This window comes from Taurulus bubalis, assembly GCF_910589615.1.
Source record: "Taurulus bubalis genome assembly, chromosome: 2".
NCBI lineage: Eukaryota > Metazoa > Chordata > Actinopteri > Perciformes > Cottidae > Taurulus > Taurulus bubalis.
This window is the reverse complement of record NC_136590.1, coordinates 34153899-34169156: the sequence shown is the minus strand read 5'-3', so window position 1 is coordinate 34169156 and position 15258 is coordinate 34153899. Positions and strand designations below refer to the sequence as shown.

General features: G+C 42.3%; 2 protein-coding genes across 2 annotated transcripts; one reads left to right on the top strand and one right to left on the bottom strand.

The window, feature by feature from the left end:
* Positions 1-2631: 2631 nt before the first annotated feature.
* Positions 2632-10622, top strand: kl (klotho; the record flags this gene model as incomplete). The annotated part of the gene is made up of 13 exons (XM_079237086.1): positions 2632-3348; positions 3941-4371; positions 4459-4538; positions 4701-4863; positions 5036-5141; positions 5765-5914; positions 6519-6754; positions 7265-7460; positions 7883-8061; positions 8364-8471; positions 8705-8810; positions 9242-9368; positions 10288-10622. 13 exons carry the CDS (start codon positions 2632-2634, stop codon positions 10620-10622), a joined length of 2934 nt encoding a protein of 977 aa, XP_079093212.1.
* A 669-nt stretch (positions 10623-11291) lies between these two features.
* Positions 11292-14395, bottom strand: rfc3 (replication factor C (activator 1) 3; the record flags this gene model as incomplete). Its single annotated transcript, XM_079233953.1, has 9 exons — positions 11292-11808; positions 11903-11972; positions 12087-12185; positions 12274-12410; positions 12552-12733; positions 12882-12979; positions 13436-13503; positions 13638-13775; positions 14309-14395. 9 exons carry the CDS (start codon positions 14393-14395, stop codon positions 11617-11619), a joined length of 1071 nt encoding a protein of 356 aa, XP_079090079.1. The 3' UTR covers positions 11292-11616.
* Positions 14396-15258: the final 863 nt, after the last annotated feature.

The following is a 15258-nucleotide window of genomic DNA, read 5'->3' as shown; positions in this document are numbered from 1 at the left end:
AGTGCGCAGCATCAACAGCACTCACGTTTCTTAGACCAGATGGATTATTCATTTCCCCCAGCTAATAGTTGAACGGTTTGCTGCTTTGGGGACCGTTTTAAGTGCACTTTATTTGGTCACTTTTAAGAACACAGTACACAAACCTGCTCATTTTGAAAAGTAAAAATATCTGTTGCTAATCCAGTGGTTTGTCCAAAAGCTGCTCATCGTGTAATGCATGCCATAAAACTAGGAAAATTAGTTTGATGCATTTTTTTCAGGCCCGAGATGGAAGAAAGAAAGCAGGATGTGTTCACTTCTTAAAAATTCAGAGTCTACCAGAAGGAGTGAATTCATGCTTAAGGTATTGCTTTATGTAATCATTAATAATAATAATTTAACTTCTCAGTGATCTTAAGAATTGTTTTAGCCAACTTGAAGTTTAGATTTCTAATTCCAAATGCTTTCATAAAGCAACAATTAAACAAACAAATGACTCGAGCTCTCTCTGGTTAGGAGTCTGTTTTGGTCGTACAGTATTTTTTTTTTTCCTCTAATCTAAATCATAGCAGACCCTTTCTGCATCTTCTCAGACAGATTTATGAGCCTAGAGTTGAGTTTAATCACAGACCGTTCCATCACCACCAGGTTGTTCTCTCATGCAGCTGAGCATCAGTTGATTGTGTTCTTCCTTTAAATATGGAAACTTGCTCCACATTGCTCATGCATGTACACTTGAGAGCTAACTTTCCAGTGCAGCTCAGCTCGGTGGAAACACACCCACACACACTGCCCCTGGTTATGATCCATGACCCACACACACTGCCCCTGGTTATGATCCATGACCGGCGCAGTCACGTGCCGCTCGACTGCCAGCTGAGTCTGTTTTCCTGCATCAGATAAACCACCTGCTTTCAAGGCAAACACAATGAAAGACGACATTCTTCACCTCTGTCACTTGCTGAGCTTTACGTGATTTAAAATATATGCTGGGATTTATTTTCATATTGGTTGACATTTGTATTTTTAATGCATTTGGATGACAGATGGTGTAAAAAAGACCAGCCTGCACAGTTTGCCAGTATATACTTATTATGTAGAATAACTTGTTGACAACTTCTACCATTTTGATAAATATTTCAGTTTTGTCTTTATGAATAATTAAGCAGTTAATTTACTACTGGATTTTTCTCAACCTTATTCAGAGGTTCAAGGCTTCAACAATTGATTATTGGCATTATTCCTTAAAGTTGGTTGGTCTATCAGAAAACTGAAGAAAAAGCCCCATGCAGGTGATTGTCTGACTAACAGGCAAACACCCAAATAGATTGACTTACTGTACAATGATATAAAACATTAAGCCAACAATTCACACATTTGAGACACTGTAAGGAGGGAACGTTTGGCATCTTTGCTTGAAACAATATTCCATCTTCTGCCGAAAACTAAAAACAAATCTTTTTCGACTACCTTGAATAAAGAGAGTAGTGGTCGTAGCACTAGAGCACTTAAATGGCACTTACTTATAGAACTTTGGGGTTTAACTTTCTTGAAGAAATTGTACTTTCATGATTCTTGTTGTTCTGAGTTTGTGCTCATGGTTGAATGCATTATTGTAAGTTGCTTTGGATAAAAGCATCAGCTAAATATAATGTAATTATCAAAAATGTTTACCGTCTTGTGTTTTTCAACTCTACACAACTCACTGTTTGTAGTTGTCTTTGATTATTCTTAATTTACTTGAAATTGTTTATTTCAAAACATAATTAATTGAAACAGAATACATGTGAATCCTATAGGCTTAATATCTTAAAGCTACCAATCCATGACATGTTTATTCCTATGTTGCAACACACACACGCACACGCGCGCACACACACACACACACACACACACACACACACACACACACACACACACACACAGAGCCTAACAACTCTTCAGTTATTTATGCAGGTGATACATGGGCCAAGATGGCCAGCAGTAAGAGGCCTGAGTTTCCAAGCAACCCTGCTGAAAGCAGGCGATAAGGAGGCGGTGACCACAGGGCAGCAGGACACTGACTCTGCTGTTTGCACTCGCTCCCTCCTCTCACCTCCCCTCACTCCCTCCTCTCGCCTCCTCTCCCCTCGCTCCCTGACTGAGCTTGATCCAGTGAAAAATTCAGATGAGTTTTTCTGCTCTTGACATGTGCCATTTAAATGAAGTTATGACATTATCTGCCAGTGCCGGATATATGGTAATGGTGCAGTTACTGAGATTATATTAAGGCTTTTGCACCTGGGTCACTCTGGAGGGGGTGAAATGCTCATCTTGAAGAAAAAACACTCTGAGGCTTTGCTAAAACAGAATAAGAAGGGGGGAAAAAATCCCAATTTAATTTGAAATTAGCATTCCTTATTTATAGTTCAATCTTAAACTAATGTGTCCCTGCTTAGCAACCGATTGGTCATTTCGGGCTCTTAACATCATGTTGTGCCTGCAGACCTTCGTGCTTCAGGTGCTTTGGCTAATAATTGATAGATTTGTAGAGGCGATGTGTGGTGGGTTCACAGCTGGTTGCCTGCACTCCACAGCCCGCTATATAAACCCTGACAGCCCTCAGCATGGTTGAGTGACGATTAGAGTGTAACACCGGACATCAGAGGCAACATGAGTGGTCTAGTCGCCCTTTTGACTTGTCTCGCCCTGACCTCTGCGGCCGCAAAGCCCAACGCTGGGTTGAAAACGTGGCGTCGTTTCAGTAAACTGCCCTATCCAGGAGACAAGGCTTTCCTCTACGATACCTTCCCCAAGGACTTCATATGGGCGGTGGGCACGGCGGCGTACCAGGTGGAGGGCGCGTTTGAGAAGGACGGCAAGGGGCTCTCCATTTGGGACACTTTTACGCGCGGTGGGAACCGAATGGCCACCGGGGACGTCGGCAGCGACAGCTATCACAACATCCACACTGACGTGCGAGCCATCAAGCAGCTCGGGGTCAGCCACTACAGGTTCTCCCTGTCCTGGTCCAGGATATTTCCCAACGGCACCCGCGGGAGTTACAACGAAATCGGCACCAACTACTACCGGAAACTCATCAAGAGGCTGAAGGAGAAGCGCGTGCAGCCGGTGGTCACGCTGTACCACTGGGACCTGCCGGACCACCTGCAGCAGACCCTCGGCGGCTGGTGCCATCCGGAGATGGTGGGGATTTTCAAGGACTACGCCGATTTCTGTTTCCAGACTTTCGGGGATGACGTGAAGTATTGGATCACCATCGATAACCCGTTTGTGGTGGCGCGGCACGGGTACGGCACCGGAGTGGTCGCTCCCGGGATAAAGAACGACCCCGATCTTCCGTTCCGTGTCGGACACAATCTCCTGAAGGTGAGTTTTTCCTTTTTTTTTAAATGGAAAGTATCGAGCAACTTAATGGTAGTTAATTATGATGCGATTTTCCTCTGCGAATTGGTTTATAAAACGAAGCATAAAATGTACTTGTGTACTGCTCCAACACTGCATAATGTTATTGTGTTTATTAATCTTTTTTCACTTTTAAAATTTGTAAACTTTTTTGTCCTTTTTATTATTTCGATTTATTTATATTTATATTTTGGTGTGAAGAAGTCTCCCGGTGTTTGACTGTCTTATTTTCACCTGAAGTATTTTAAACTGCACTGACCTGAATGAAATACACTTTGTCTTTCTTCATTTTGTCCCACTCTCCCTTCGCCCTCTCTTTCCATGATCATGTTATACCTTCGTACTATATTTACACACTTTTTTTTTGCAATTTAATTTTCTTGTCTACATCTCTTATATGCAACTCTGCTTGCTGCTGCCACAACCACATTCCCCCTTGGGGATGAATAAAGTATATACCCTCCTATCATCCTATTCTATCTCCTCCACCTTCCTCTTCTCCTTCCCCTTCTGTTTGCCCATCATTCTTCTTTCTTTCCACCTGTTTCCCCTCCAGGCTCATGCCGCTGCATGGCATCTCTACGATCGCCACTACCGGCCCCGTCAGCAGGGCAAGCTGTCCATGGCGCTGGCCTCTCACTGGATTAAGCCCAGCCGCACTCGCCTGGAAAGCCTGCGAGAGTGTCAGTGCTCCCTGGACCACGTCCTGGGCTGGTTCGCCCGGCCTCTCTTCATAGATGGAGACTATCCTCCCTGCATGAAGGCGAGGCTGGGCTCCCGGCTGCCCTCCTTCACCCCGGAGGAGAGGGAGCAGGTGAGGGGAACGGCCGACTTCTTCGCCCTCTCTCATGGAGCGGCCCTGAGCTTCCAGCTCATCAACGACAGCCTGAAGTTTGGGCAGCAGGAGGCTCTGGACCTGAGGATGCTGCTCTACTGGGTCAATGCAGAGTACAACAAGCCGCCCATCTTTGTGGTGCAGAGTGGTTGGTAGGTTTGCATGTCCTGTTGATTCATCCATCCGTCTGTGATGTTCTGGTGTGTTGTCGAACATCTTCTTTTTACTTCTCAACACAGGTACGTCCTCGGCAACACTAAGACAGAAGACCCAAAACACATGTACTACCTCAAGAGGTTCATTGCAGAGGCGCTTAAATGTGAGTAATGATACAGTTTGATCTCAAATATTAACACAGTTATTTGTTCATACACTTGTTTCCCTTGTCCTATACGAGCATACACCATTTGACATGAAACTGAAATCTCAAGTTCGGAGAAGTTAGGGACTTGAATCTGGTCTGTCCATCTGTGTGTGTCAGCGATCGTCATAGATGGAGTGAATGTGATCGGATACACAGCCTGGTCGCTCATAGACGGCTTCGAGTGGCACAGGGAATATGGGATACGACGGGGACTGTACTACGTTGACTTCGACACTCTTGGGATGAAGAGAGAGCCAAAGACATCTGCCACCTTTTACAGGTATGTTATCATGTGACCAGTGGTGCGTTTGACAAAGGATGCACAATATTGTAATGTATGCAATAACAATGCTAATATTTCTTAAGAAGGCTTTATTGATGGAACTGTCCACACATTTGCACATGTGATGCCTTACTTCTCCTGAGTTGATGATTATTCATTATTCTTAAAGAAACGTCATCCAGAGGAACGGTTTCCCTGAACTCCCAGAGAACAGACCAGCACAAGGAATCTTCCCGTGTGATTTTGCCTGGGGGGTTTCAGCCAACTCCATACAGGTGTGTGTGTGTGTGTGTGTGTGTGTGTGTGTGTGTGTGTGTGTGTGTGTGTGTGTGTGTGTGTGTGTGTGTTATTAAAGGACAGGGAAGTTGCCAAAGTGCAGAGGTCTGTTAGTGAATGAAACTCAATGAGAATATTTCCACAGAAACAGAAGAATTTGAGAAAACATTAACACTTTATTAACTTTGGTTGAGCGATTCAGTACAAACCTCAGACATATTTAGTGAAGTATTATTATTATCATTATTATTATCATTATTATTTATATTATTTGTATTATTACTGTGGTTATTAGCATATTGTCTTTCAGTGTTGTGAGGAAATAAATTAGTAGCTGCAATTCCTCTCCACCGTTACTACGTTTTAAACTTGCAGTCTTCATGGTGAAAGTCCAGCTCAGAAATAGCCACAACGATGAATCATCTATTAATCATAAACCACATAACCTGACAATGTCTAGCTCTGCCAGCCGAGCTCAACAGCACGGGACCAAGTCTTTCTATCGATTGGTCCCGTTTGTTCTCTGTTTGCATTTCGTGTGTATTAGGTAAACGCGAGGTAAGAGGGCGGCTCAGTGCATGTTTACATTGGTGTGTCGCTTCTGTTTCCCCTCATGTCAAAGGTGGAGACCACGCCCAGCCAGTTTGAAGACCCCAGTATTTACTTGTGGAACATCTCTAACAACGGGGAGATGCTGAGGCTGGAGGGCTTCAGCGCACCGCCTGTACGGCGGGCCACACACTGTGCTGATTACGCCACCATCCGACAACAGGTAGCTTCTCCTGCCAGTCAAACATTCATCTTTTGAAGAGATTCAAACACGAGGTCGAGGAAGAGAACACTTCTGTACTGAAAAGTATATTTTTCACAGTTACCATAACATAAAAGCACACTATTGACACATTTGGCAGTGTGTATGTGTGGGAAAACAGTGAGGGATCATGTGATGCCAAAGTAGCTCCGAAATGCAAAATAAATATATAAATGAAATAAAGATGACTTTTCAGAACAGTTATTTTCTGAGTAATCCTTCAAATTATTTAAAAACGCATTTTTAGTAACCATTTCTGTCACTTGGTGTTACTTATTTGTAAAATAATGAAGTAACCAGCAGTGTGGAGGATTTGGGGTTCTTTTTATCCCTTTTTTTGATTACTTATTCATAATTGTGCTAATACTTGTACTTTTTAAGGTGCAAATTGTAGGGATTCAACCACTGAGTGGCAGGAAAGTTTACTGTAACATACTTGTATTGAGTATTCGCTCAGCAACTGACTTTTGTATTAAAAAGCTCAGTTTTTCAATAGATTGGTGCTTCTTCTTCAGGTGTGTGAAACTTGAAGTTGTGCCACATTAATCCTCCTCCCTCTCTTCAGGTGGATGAAATCCGGCAAGTTGGGGTAAACCACTTCCACTTCTCCCTCAACTGGTCAGCTGTGGTGCCTAGAGGTGACGTGGCTCATCCCAACACTACCCTGCTGGGCTACTACCGCTGCTTCACCCAGCAGCTGCTGCAGGCCAACGTCACGCCCGTGGTCACTCTGTGGCACCACACACGCCTGCGCAGCAGCCTGCCGGCCCCGCTGGACACCGCCAACAGGTGGCTGAACAGGTCAGAGGATTTATCCAGTTTCTCATTTTAATTAAAATGTTACATTATTGACATGAAAGTTGAGCGTCCCGACTGTCCGAGCTTGAAAATCTGTTCCGAACACAGAACTAATAAACACCCATCTTTATCTGATATGGTTTATTGCAATATACAGACTGGTCTGATGTAAACATGCAATGATGTGCCCAGGAACAGTCTGTCCTTGGTGCCATCAACATCAAGAGATACCAGGAAAACCAGTGATTACACTATTTACATAATGGAACCATCTAATGTATTGGCACAACATTGAGTGTTAGATTGTAATAGATCGCCTATGATTATGATTCATCGGGGATGTTTATTTATTTGTGTGTGTGAGCTTATCAGTATTTTTTTCAAACAGTCTTTTGTTATATTGTGATTCTTTATATCTGAAATTAATGGTAAAATGAAAACCACTATGTGCCTGATATGCAATCTTAGTGCGTAATTAAAATTGTACCCATTTACTGTATCTTGTTTTCTCAGAGAGACTCCGGAGGCGTTCGCAGACTATGCCAGACTTTGCTACAGAGAACTCGGCGCCCATGTGAAGATGTGGATCACCCTGAACGAGCCCAACGATGAGATGGTGAGCTACCAGGAGGGTCATCAGATGCTGCGGGCGCACGCTCTGGCCTGGCGCGCCTACGACCGCGAGTTCAGACACGCACAGGGGGGAAAGGTCAGCAGAGGAATTTATTCATTACATTATTTATTATCTATACGTGAATACTTTTATCATACCGTTATGTTGTTTTATGATATGTAAGTATTCAAACAGTCATCTTTTGTCAGTACAGCAATATCTTTTTTAATGGATCTTCTGTTGCGGACATTTGTATGTAGGGTTTGTTTTTTGTCGTGTTGGCTCTTGCTGCTTTTGCTACTCCAAATGAATTACTCTTTCTTGTGCAATTCATATAACATATCAATTAATTACTCGTTCTGGTGCAATTCATATAAAATACAAATTAATTGCTCTGTCTGGTGCAATAAAATACAGCATAAGAGCATTAGAGGACTTTCTTGAATCACTTCAGTCAATAGGAGAATGAAAACGTCCCAGATGATACCTGTACCGCCATGTTCTGTGTTGTTTCTCAGGTGTCTCTGGCTCTGCACATGGACTGGGTGGAACCGGCATTTTCATTCAGCCGCGAAGACGTGGAACCGGCTAAAAGGGTTTTGGACTTCCGTGTTGGCTGGTTTGCAGAGCCGATCTTCGGCAGCGGTGACTACCCTCTGGAAATGAGGAGCTGGCTGCGGCAGCTCAACTCACTAGAGTACAAATGCTTCATTCTTACTTCAATACATTCACTTTGTTGGCTAAATAATGAACATTGCAGTTTAGAGTCACAATGAAGAAGGCTCCGTAATTCAATGTGTTATTGTATTTCTGGTTGTACAGGATTTAAGGGTTGGATTTAAACTGGGATTATTCAAAAATGTAATATGGTGGGATTTCAGTATTATTGAGCCAAATGTTGTAGTAGCAGTATATCATTATTGACAACATGTTAAGAACACACAATTAATAATCTGTGTGTGTGTGTGTGTGTTTGTGTGTGTGTGTGTGTTTCCTCAGCCTGCCAGTGTTCAATGAGGAGGACAGACAGCTGGTTAAAGGGACGTATGACTTCTTTGCCATTAGTCACTTCAGTACCAAGTTGGTGACACACGCCATGGAAGACTCGTAAGATAAAGTCACTTTTTTGCCATTATTTTGAGATTGAAACATGACATACAAACAGGACACAAGAGGGGGAGAGCGAGGTATGAGATTTTAAAAGCTACTCCGATAGTGTTTAGTTGAGGACCAATATTTAGCCTCGATGTCGTGATACGTCCAGCATCTTAAAGGCGTTAGATACTAATGAGAATGTTATTTTGTCTTCAGCTTCTGTATCACCTGCATGTGTTATGCAGGTACACCTACACAGCAATGCTCGAGGTCCAGCAAATGATAGACACCACATGGATCATGTCCCCAAGGCCTGTGGTGCCCTGGGGTCTGAGGAAAGCCCTCAACTGGGTGAGCCGGATCTTGGAGTCTTGTGAAGAGATACAAAGTTGGATGTGTAGCTAGCTGACCCTTTTTTATATACTTAAACCAGTAGTTGGCAAGTCGACAGGGACATAATGAAAGCATCTTGTGTCCAGCAGTTAAACCTTTGACATTAAGAATAGTTGAATATGAATAGATTCTGCATTTTTCAATGAGGGATGCAACTTTCATAATTTTTAACCAGGTTGTTGTATTCTTTATGGGGGAAAAATATATATTTTTAAATGTCTACAAACACCATCTTTAATATTTCACTGCAAAACCAAGAGTGGCTTATTAGCTGGTTTAGATTCTTCATATTCTACTTGAAGTTTTTTCATACCAAGTGGATGAAAAGTGAATTGTTGTTCGATGTGATATACTTTAGATACATACTCACGTTGCTCTCCTGCTGTCAGGTGAGGGAGCACTACTGCGATGTCCCCGTCTACGTGATGGCTAATGGGGTGCAGGAGGACCCAGCCCGCTTCAAAGACAGCCTGAGAGTCTACTACCTGTACAACTACATCAATGAGGCGCTGAAAGGTGAGACTACAGACACACAATATCTTAATGTTGAGATTTTCAAGGATTAATGCAAAACCACTGAATATCATAATCACTGCATCCAGAGGTGAATCCTTTCGTGATGATTCAGGTTTTCCCCTTTCTGGCCTCAGTGGAGTTTAATTATTAGACAGGTATTTAGGTCACTCACCCCTGAATAGTCAGCTGACTCGGAACAGACAAAAATATCAACACAGATACACACTCTTTGCTCGGATTGTGGAGTCAAGTTCACTCGCAATCAATTACCTGTCCTTGCAAAGTTTATTGGGTCACACTCAGCGAAGACCTTGGCTTGCACTTTGAAACCTTGCAGTATAGGATTGTGTTGTTGTGTTTCAGTGTGCTCTCTCACCACTAGCGGGCAACCACCCTCAGAAAACAGTTATATCACTATATTAGGGTCTATTTTCTTTAAATCTCAAATACATTAACCATGACATGTAAGGAATGTATTACTTTTTACATTGAATGATTTGATCTTTGAAACTTATTATCTTCCTATTTTTTTCTTTTCTGGTGGCATAAACTGGGTTTACAATAAACACTAAGACGAGATGTTCCTTCTTAAATTTTTTTTTTTACAATTTATTTCAACCCTCCAGCTGCAGTACAGAAAAATTATATAATTTTAAATATGCATTGATGTAGCTGTCGACAATAATGCAATATGTCTGCATAGGATCAATTCTAACTGTTGAAAATACAGTAAATATTTAAATACTTGTCCTTAGATCAGCTTATAACTTCATTATGCAATTTATTATACGTTTATATGTTACTGCTAGTCAATAAACGAGGGATTAAAGGTAAAGTGTTTTCTGTCAAACACATCCAGCCCACATGAAAGTCCCTGAAGATGAATCTTGAACTCCTCACATGTTCCTCTCCTCCTCAGCATACACTCTGGATGGCGTAAACCTGAAGGGTTACTTTGCTTACGCCCTGAGCGACCAAAGGGACCCGGGCTTCGGCTTGTACGGCCATGTTCAAGAGGAGGTCATCATCAAGGCCTCTCTCTCCAACTATCGCAACATCATCCAGCACAATGGCTTCCCTATTCCGGGAGCGGCGCCCCAGCAGTGTCCCAGCATGCCTCAGCCCTGCCTCGGCTGCCATGTGCTGGTCAAGAGGACTGTGGTGGGCTTCCTGACTCTGGTGGGTTCAGCGGTGCTGATCACCCTGGGCCTCATTATCTACTACACAGCCAAGAGACACAAAGAGTGCTACTGAGGATTGTGACTTTATTTTTTTTTGCTGATTGTGATCGGTTCCAGATGATATGTATTTCACAGAATAGCCTCTTCAAGGCTGCTTGAGTTAATGCCGTTCGGAAAGTCGAGTCACCCATTTGGGGTTTTATTTCTTGAGACCTTTTGCACTCCACAAGATAATTTACCCAGAGGATCCAAAGAAGAAAACGTGTTTGTACCTGCCTTTATGGGTTGACAGAACATCGGAAAAGACATTTTTTTAATTAATATTTTTAATGTTGTTTGTGCGAATTTGTGAGTATTTGTTTTGCTTATCTCAGTGCTCAACTGGACAATGCATTTTCTTAAGTAAGGTGAAAATACAAACACTAACAAACATGTTTTGGTGTGGTAGAACTCAAATGTAGATACTGTAACAGCCCTAGCTTAATTCAGGCTGTTGCATTAATCCTTCGCGCTCTCTCCCCATGTTTCCTGTCTGTCTCATACTGGGACACTTGGAGCACCATCAGACAGTAATGTACGCATCGTCATGTTATAAAAAATAAACAATGCCACAGCCACTCTCGTCAAACTCATGATTACTATGTAACATTTCGGGTTTATGTACAGATTCTGTCGTGTTTGTTCAGAATAATAAAATCCAGACTTTTGTATAAACAAAGCAATTTATTATGTTCTGTTGCAGATTGTTAGGGAAGCTTCTCCTCCTTGCAGTATAGTTTTAATACAAATAATTGTCTGCTACTATCAAAACTGCTGTCCAGCTATTATTTTACCCCACTAGAGTGACAGTTCATGGTTTACAAACTCTGTGCAGTGCTAAATTGAGTTTTTGGGCAACAATCCACAGCAGCCACAAACTGTAAGACAGACTTGTTTTTGGGTGAGTTATGTTCATGCCACCATGCCTTACAGAATACAAACCTGTATCAAGTCCGCTGGAAGTGTTGTCGGGGCAAAAACAACAAGTAAACAGGAAATCAACAATGGCTGTTGAACTCCAAGAAAAGTCAAAACATCATCCCATCCAGACCGTCTTCCATGAACTTCTTGTAGATGGCCATGAACTTGGCGGTAAAGGCCTCAAGGTGGTAGATAGCTTTGCTGCCCAGCTGCAGTCTGTGTTCATAGTAGGCTGCCATGTGGGCCACCTCTGTCTTCAGCTGACCGTCGCAGTTACTCAGCAACTCTGTGACCAGACCCTGTTTGAGGATTGGACGAGTAAAATGAATACTCCCGACGGTATACGTCACTGCAAACCTTTTTAACACTGTGACGGAAGATGATGAACGATACCTTCATGATGATGTCAGGAGGGATGCAGTGAGTCAGCAGCTCGTACAGTCTGGCACGAACCTCCAACAACCTGGAACAGACACAGATGAGGATTCAGCAGTGAAATACACCCACACATCTGATTAACTTTCCTTAGTTTACAGAACAAACAAAAATCTATTCCCTTTCTTTTTGCCTCTCCTACCTCTGAGGGCTTTGCTGGCTGACAATGGCGTTAGCAGTTTCTCTGAGGTAGACCTCCCAGTCTGTCTGCGGGACGTCTTGGTCTGCCGAGAATGGATACCTGGAAAAGAATGATGCAGTCTAAATAAGCAAATCATTTTCATTTAAATCCCATGCTAATTCAAGAATGATAATACGTTTTAACCTACTGCTGCACTCTGCATGCCTCACACATCAAAAGGGCTTTGCGGAGGTTGCGACCAGACTTCTCAGTGATTTGTTTGGCCAGCTCAGGTGGAAGGAGCAGGCCCTCCTTTTTACAGATTGATGTCAAAACACTGCAGACCTGGCAGACAACAATAACACAGGAGACAAGGGGTAAACAGGTGAAATGTAGTCTTGACTGTGACTTACGCAGCAATCTTTAAGGTGTGCTATTTTCAGAGGATTACGAATGACAATCTTGAGCACATCATCTTCACCATACCTCTTCTGTGCTCGGAAGAGGAACTCTGATAGCCAGACAACGGCTCCGAATTGGCCCGATGACTTTCGAGGTGGAGGTAGAGCAGAGGATGAGACGGCAGGTGGACATGTACTTTTCCATTGTTCGGCGCAATGCATGCTGGGCATCCTTTGTGAGTCTGTCCACCTCTGTTAGCAACACAACTGAAAACAAACATTTGCCAGTTACAACAGTGACAGTCTGATATTATGTTTTTCACAGAGCCACAGAGGGGGGAAAATCGGAAAAAGCTCAAGACCATTCTTAAATAATCACAAGTTAAAGTGACACAACGGTATGTGTCTTTCCTACCTTTGAACTCTCTCTGGGTGCTTGACTGGATCTGTTGAGACTGAGCCACAGTTTTAATCAGCTCTTGAATCACCACACGGTCCTGGTTTCCAGCATCACTTTTAGAAACAGAACAGAAATACTTAATGTACCAACAGAAAATTAATTACAGTCTCACTGAGCCAGAAAGCAGCCTGTTAAACAACACGAAAGCCACAAACTTTGAAGAACCAACATGATCGTTTCTGCTAAAGTCTCTTTCTTATCCGATTTATACAAATCACACTTGTCTAGTCCTGCACCTGTTTGTTGAATGAGTGACCAAACAAACCATTCACAGGGAAAAGTGCACCACTAACATAGGTTTGCAAAGTAGATAGCTAATAATAACTCAACCTTGAAGCCCTATTAATAAATATTAATCTGCAAAGTAACCAACCACTACAGCTGTCAAATAAATGCATTCGAGTAAAAAAAATACAACATTTACTCTGAAATGAAGATACAATATCTCCTCCTAACTGTGATTAAATACAGTACTTGAGTAAATGTACAGAGCTACATCATTAAGTTACCTTGCGTTGACTTCCAAGTGATAGTTGCTGGCTATTGTGTTAATCTCAATTTTCTTCTTTGAGGGAGCCTGGAGACGAAAAACACAAAACAGGGTTGCAAGTAAGCCTTCGTCAGACAATTTGATAGTGTTGTCATTTGGACAGGGGAGTCTGGAGTAACTGCATGCTGGTGGTGTATTGTAGTGTATATCCCCCCTCTCACCACGATGGTCTGGTGCTCTATGCGGAGCTTCTCCACCCCGGCTCCATACAGCTCCCTCAGCAGACACATGATGCGGGTCTTCTTCCCTGCGCCTGACGGCCCATACACCAACAAGTGGGGGAAGTCTCCACATTGAACCTGAAACAGACATTAAAAAGAAAGAGTTGTAGCTTTTTTATATATATATATATATATATATATATATATATATATATATATATATATATATATATACACACACATACACACTTTTTCTTTGACTAAACTAATATGTCATCAAATGAATTGCGTTAATATGCCACTTGGTAATGTTAGATGACTTGCCCCACATTTACTATAATGCCTTGTGTTGTATACACTACGATAAGACATTTAGAAAAAAAAGAAGGGCATTGTGATGTGAATCTAGCAATAGTGGCACTAAACTAAACTATCGTAAACTAAACTTGACATATTGTGTATCCCACGTTAACGTGACCTCAAAACAAGGCAGATATGATGGACAATGATGTCATTAACTTGCTAGTTTAACTCGGGTTGCTCTCCGACTTATATTTAACCTCATGTGACTCCTAAATTAAATTAACCGATAGCCTATACGCAGCTACTGAGTATGCTGCTCATGCTAACTTGGCCTGATTATAGTTAACATCACAGGTTGTTCCTCTTACCAGGTTCTTCAGCTGGGCTGCTTGCTCTTTATGATAGTCGAGTTTCCCGAGCGACGTCGGGCGATATTTGTCCACCCACAAACTCATTGTGTTATGAATTTAATAACTGGAATCGTCAGTGTTGACAGCAGACAGCTTTGCTCTAGCTAACCAACTCTCCCGCGAAATAGTATTCATACGCAACCAGTAAGCGACCCGCGCTGCTACTTCCGCTTGTGCTACGGAGAGTCGAAGGGGTCAAAAAGGCTACATGCGAGTGGTAATTTTTCTCGTGGCAACCACAAAGTATGTAAGTATGCTAATAGACACCAGACATATCTTGTATCTGATAGTGATAGACTGTTGTTAACAGTTTTTGACATGTATTTGTTAATGTTATTACATTTTACACAGGTGGCATTAGTGTGCGATGTACAACTTGTCCATAATATTCAGAGTCACAGTCATAATATTTTGCAAGAAGAAGTACAACTTTTCCTTCTGAAAAAAGAAGTGGAGAAGCAGTACAAGGTAGCATAGAAGGGGAATACTCAAGTAAAAGTATGTCAAAAGTGTTCTTAGTTACATTCCACCATTGGTCTTTTGTGATGATATGTGACTCTCCAGCAGACCACCAAGAGATGACCTCCACTAGTGTCACTCTTGCATGACTTCTGTTGTTATGTTAAGGTGTAAATATATATATATATATATATATATATATATATATATATATATATATATATGTGTGTGTGTGTGTGTGTGTGTGTGTGTGTGTGTGTGTGTGTGTGTGTGTGTGTGTGTATACTGCACAGTACAGCCATGGAAAAGACAGGTGCCTTGTTGGGAGAAAGTCCAGGGGAGGACAGAGAGTTAAAAGAGACCCAGCAGCAAGCGTTTCACCTATAGACCCACTAGCAGGGTAATCTCTGTCTCCTAAAGATAACATCTTCTATTTTTGCAGGGGTTTA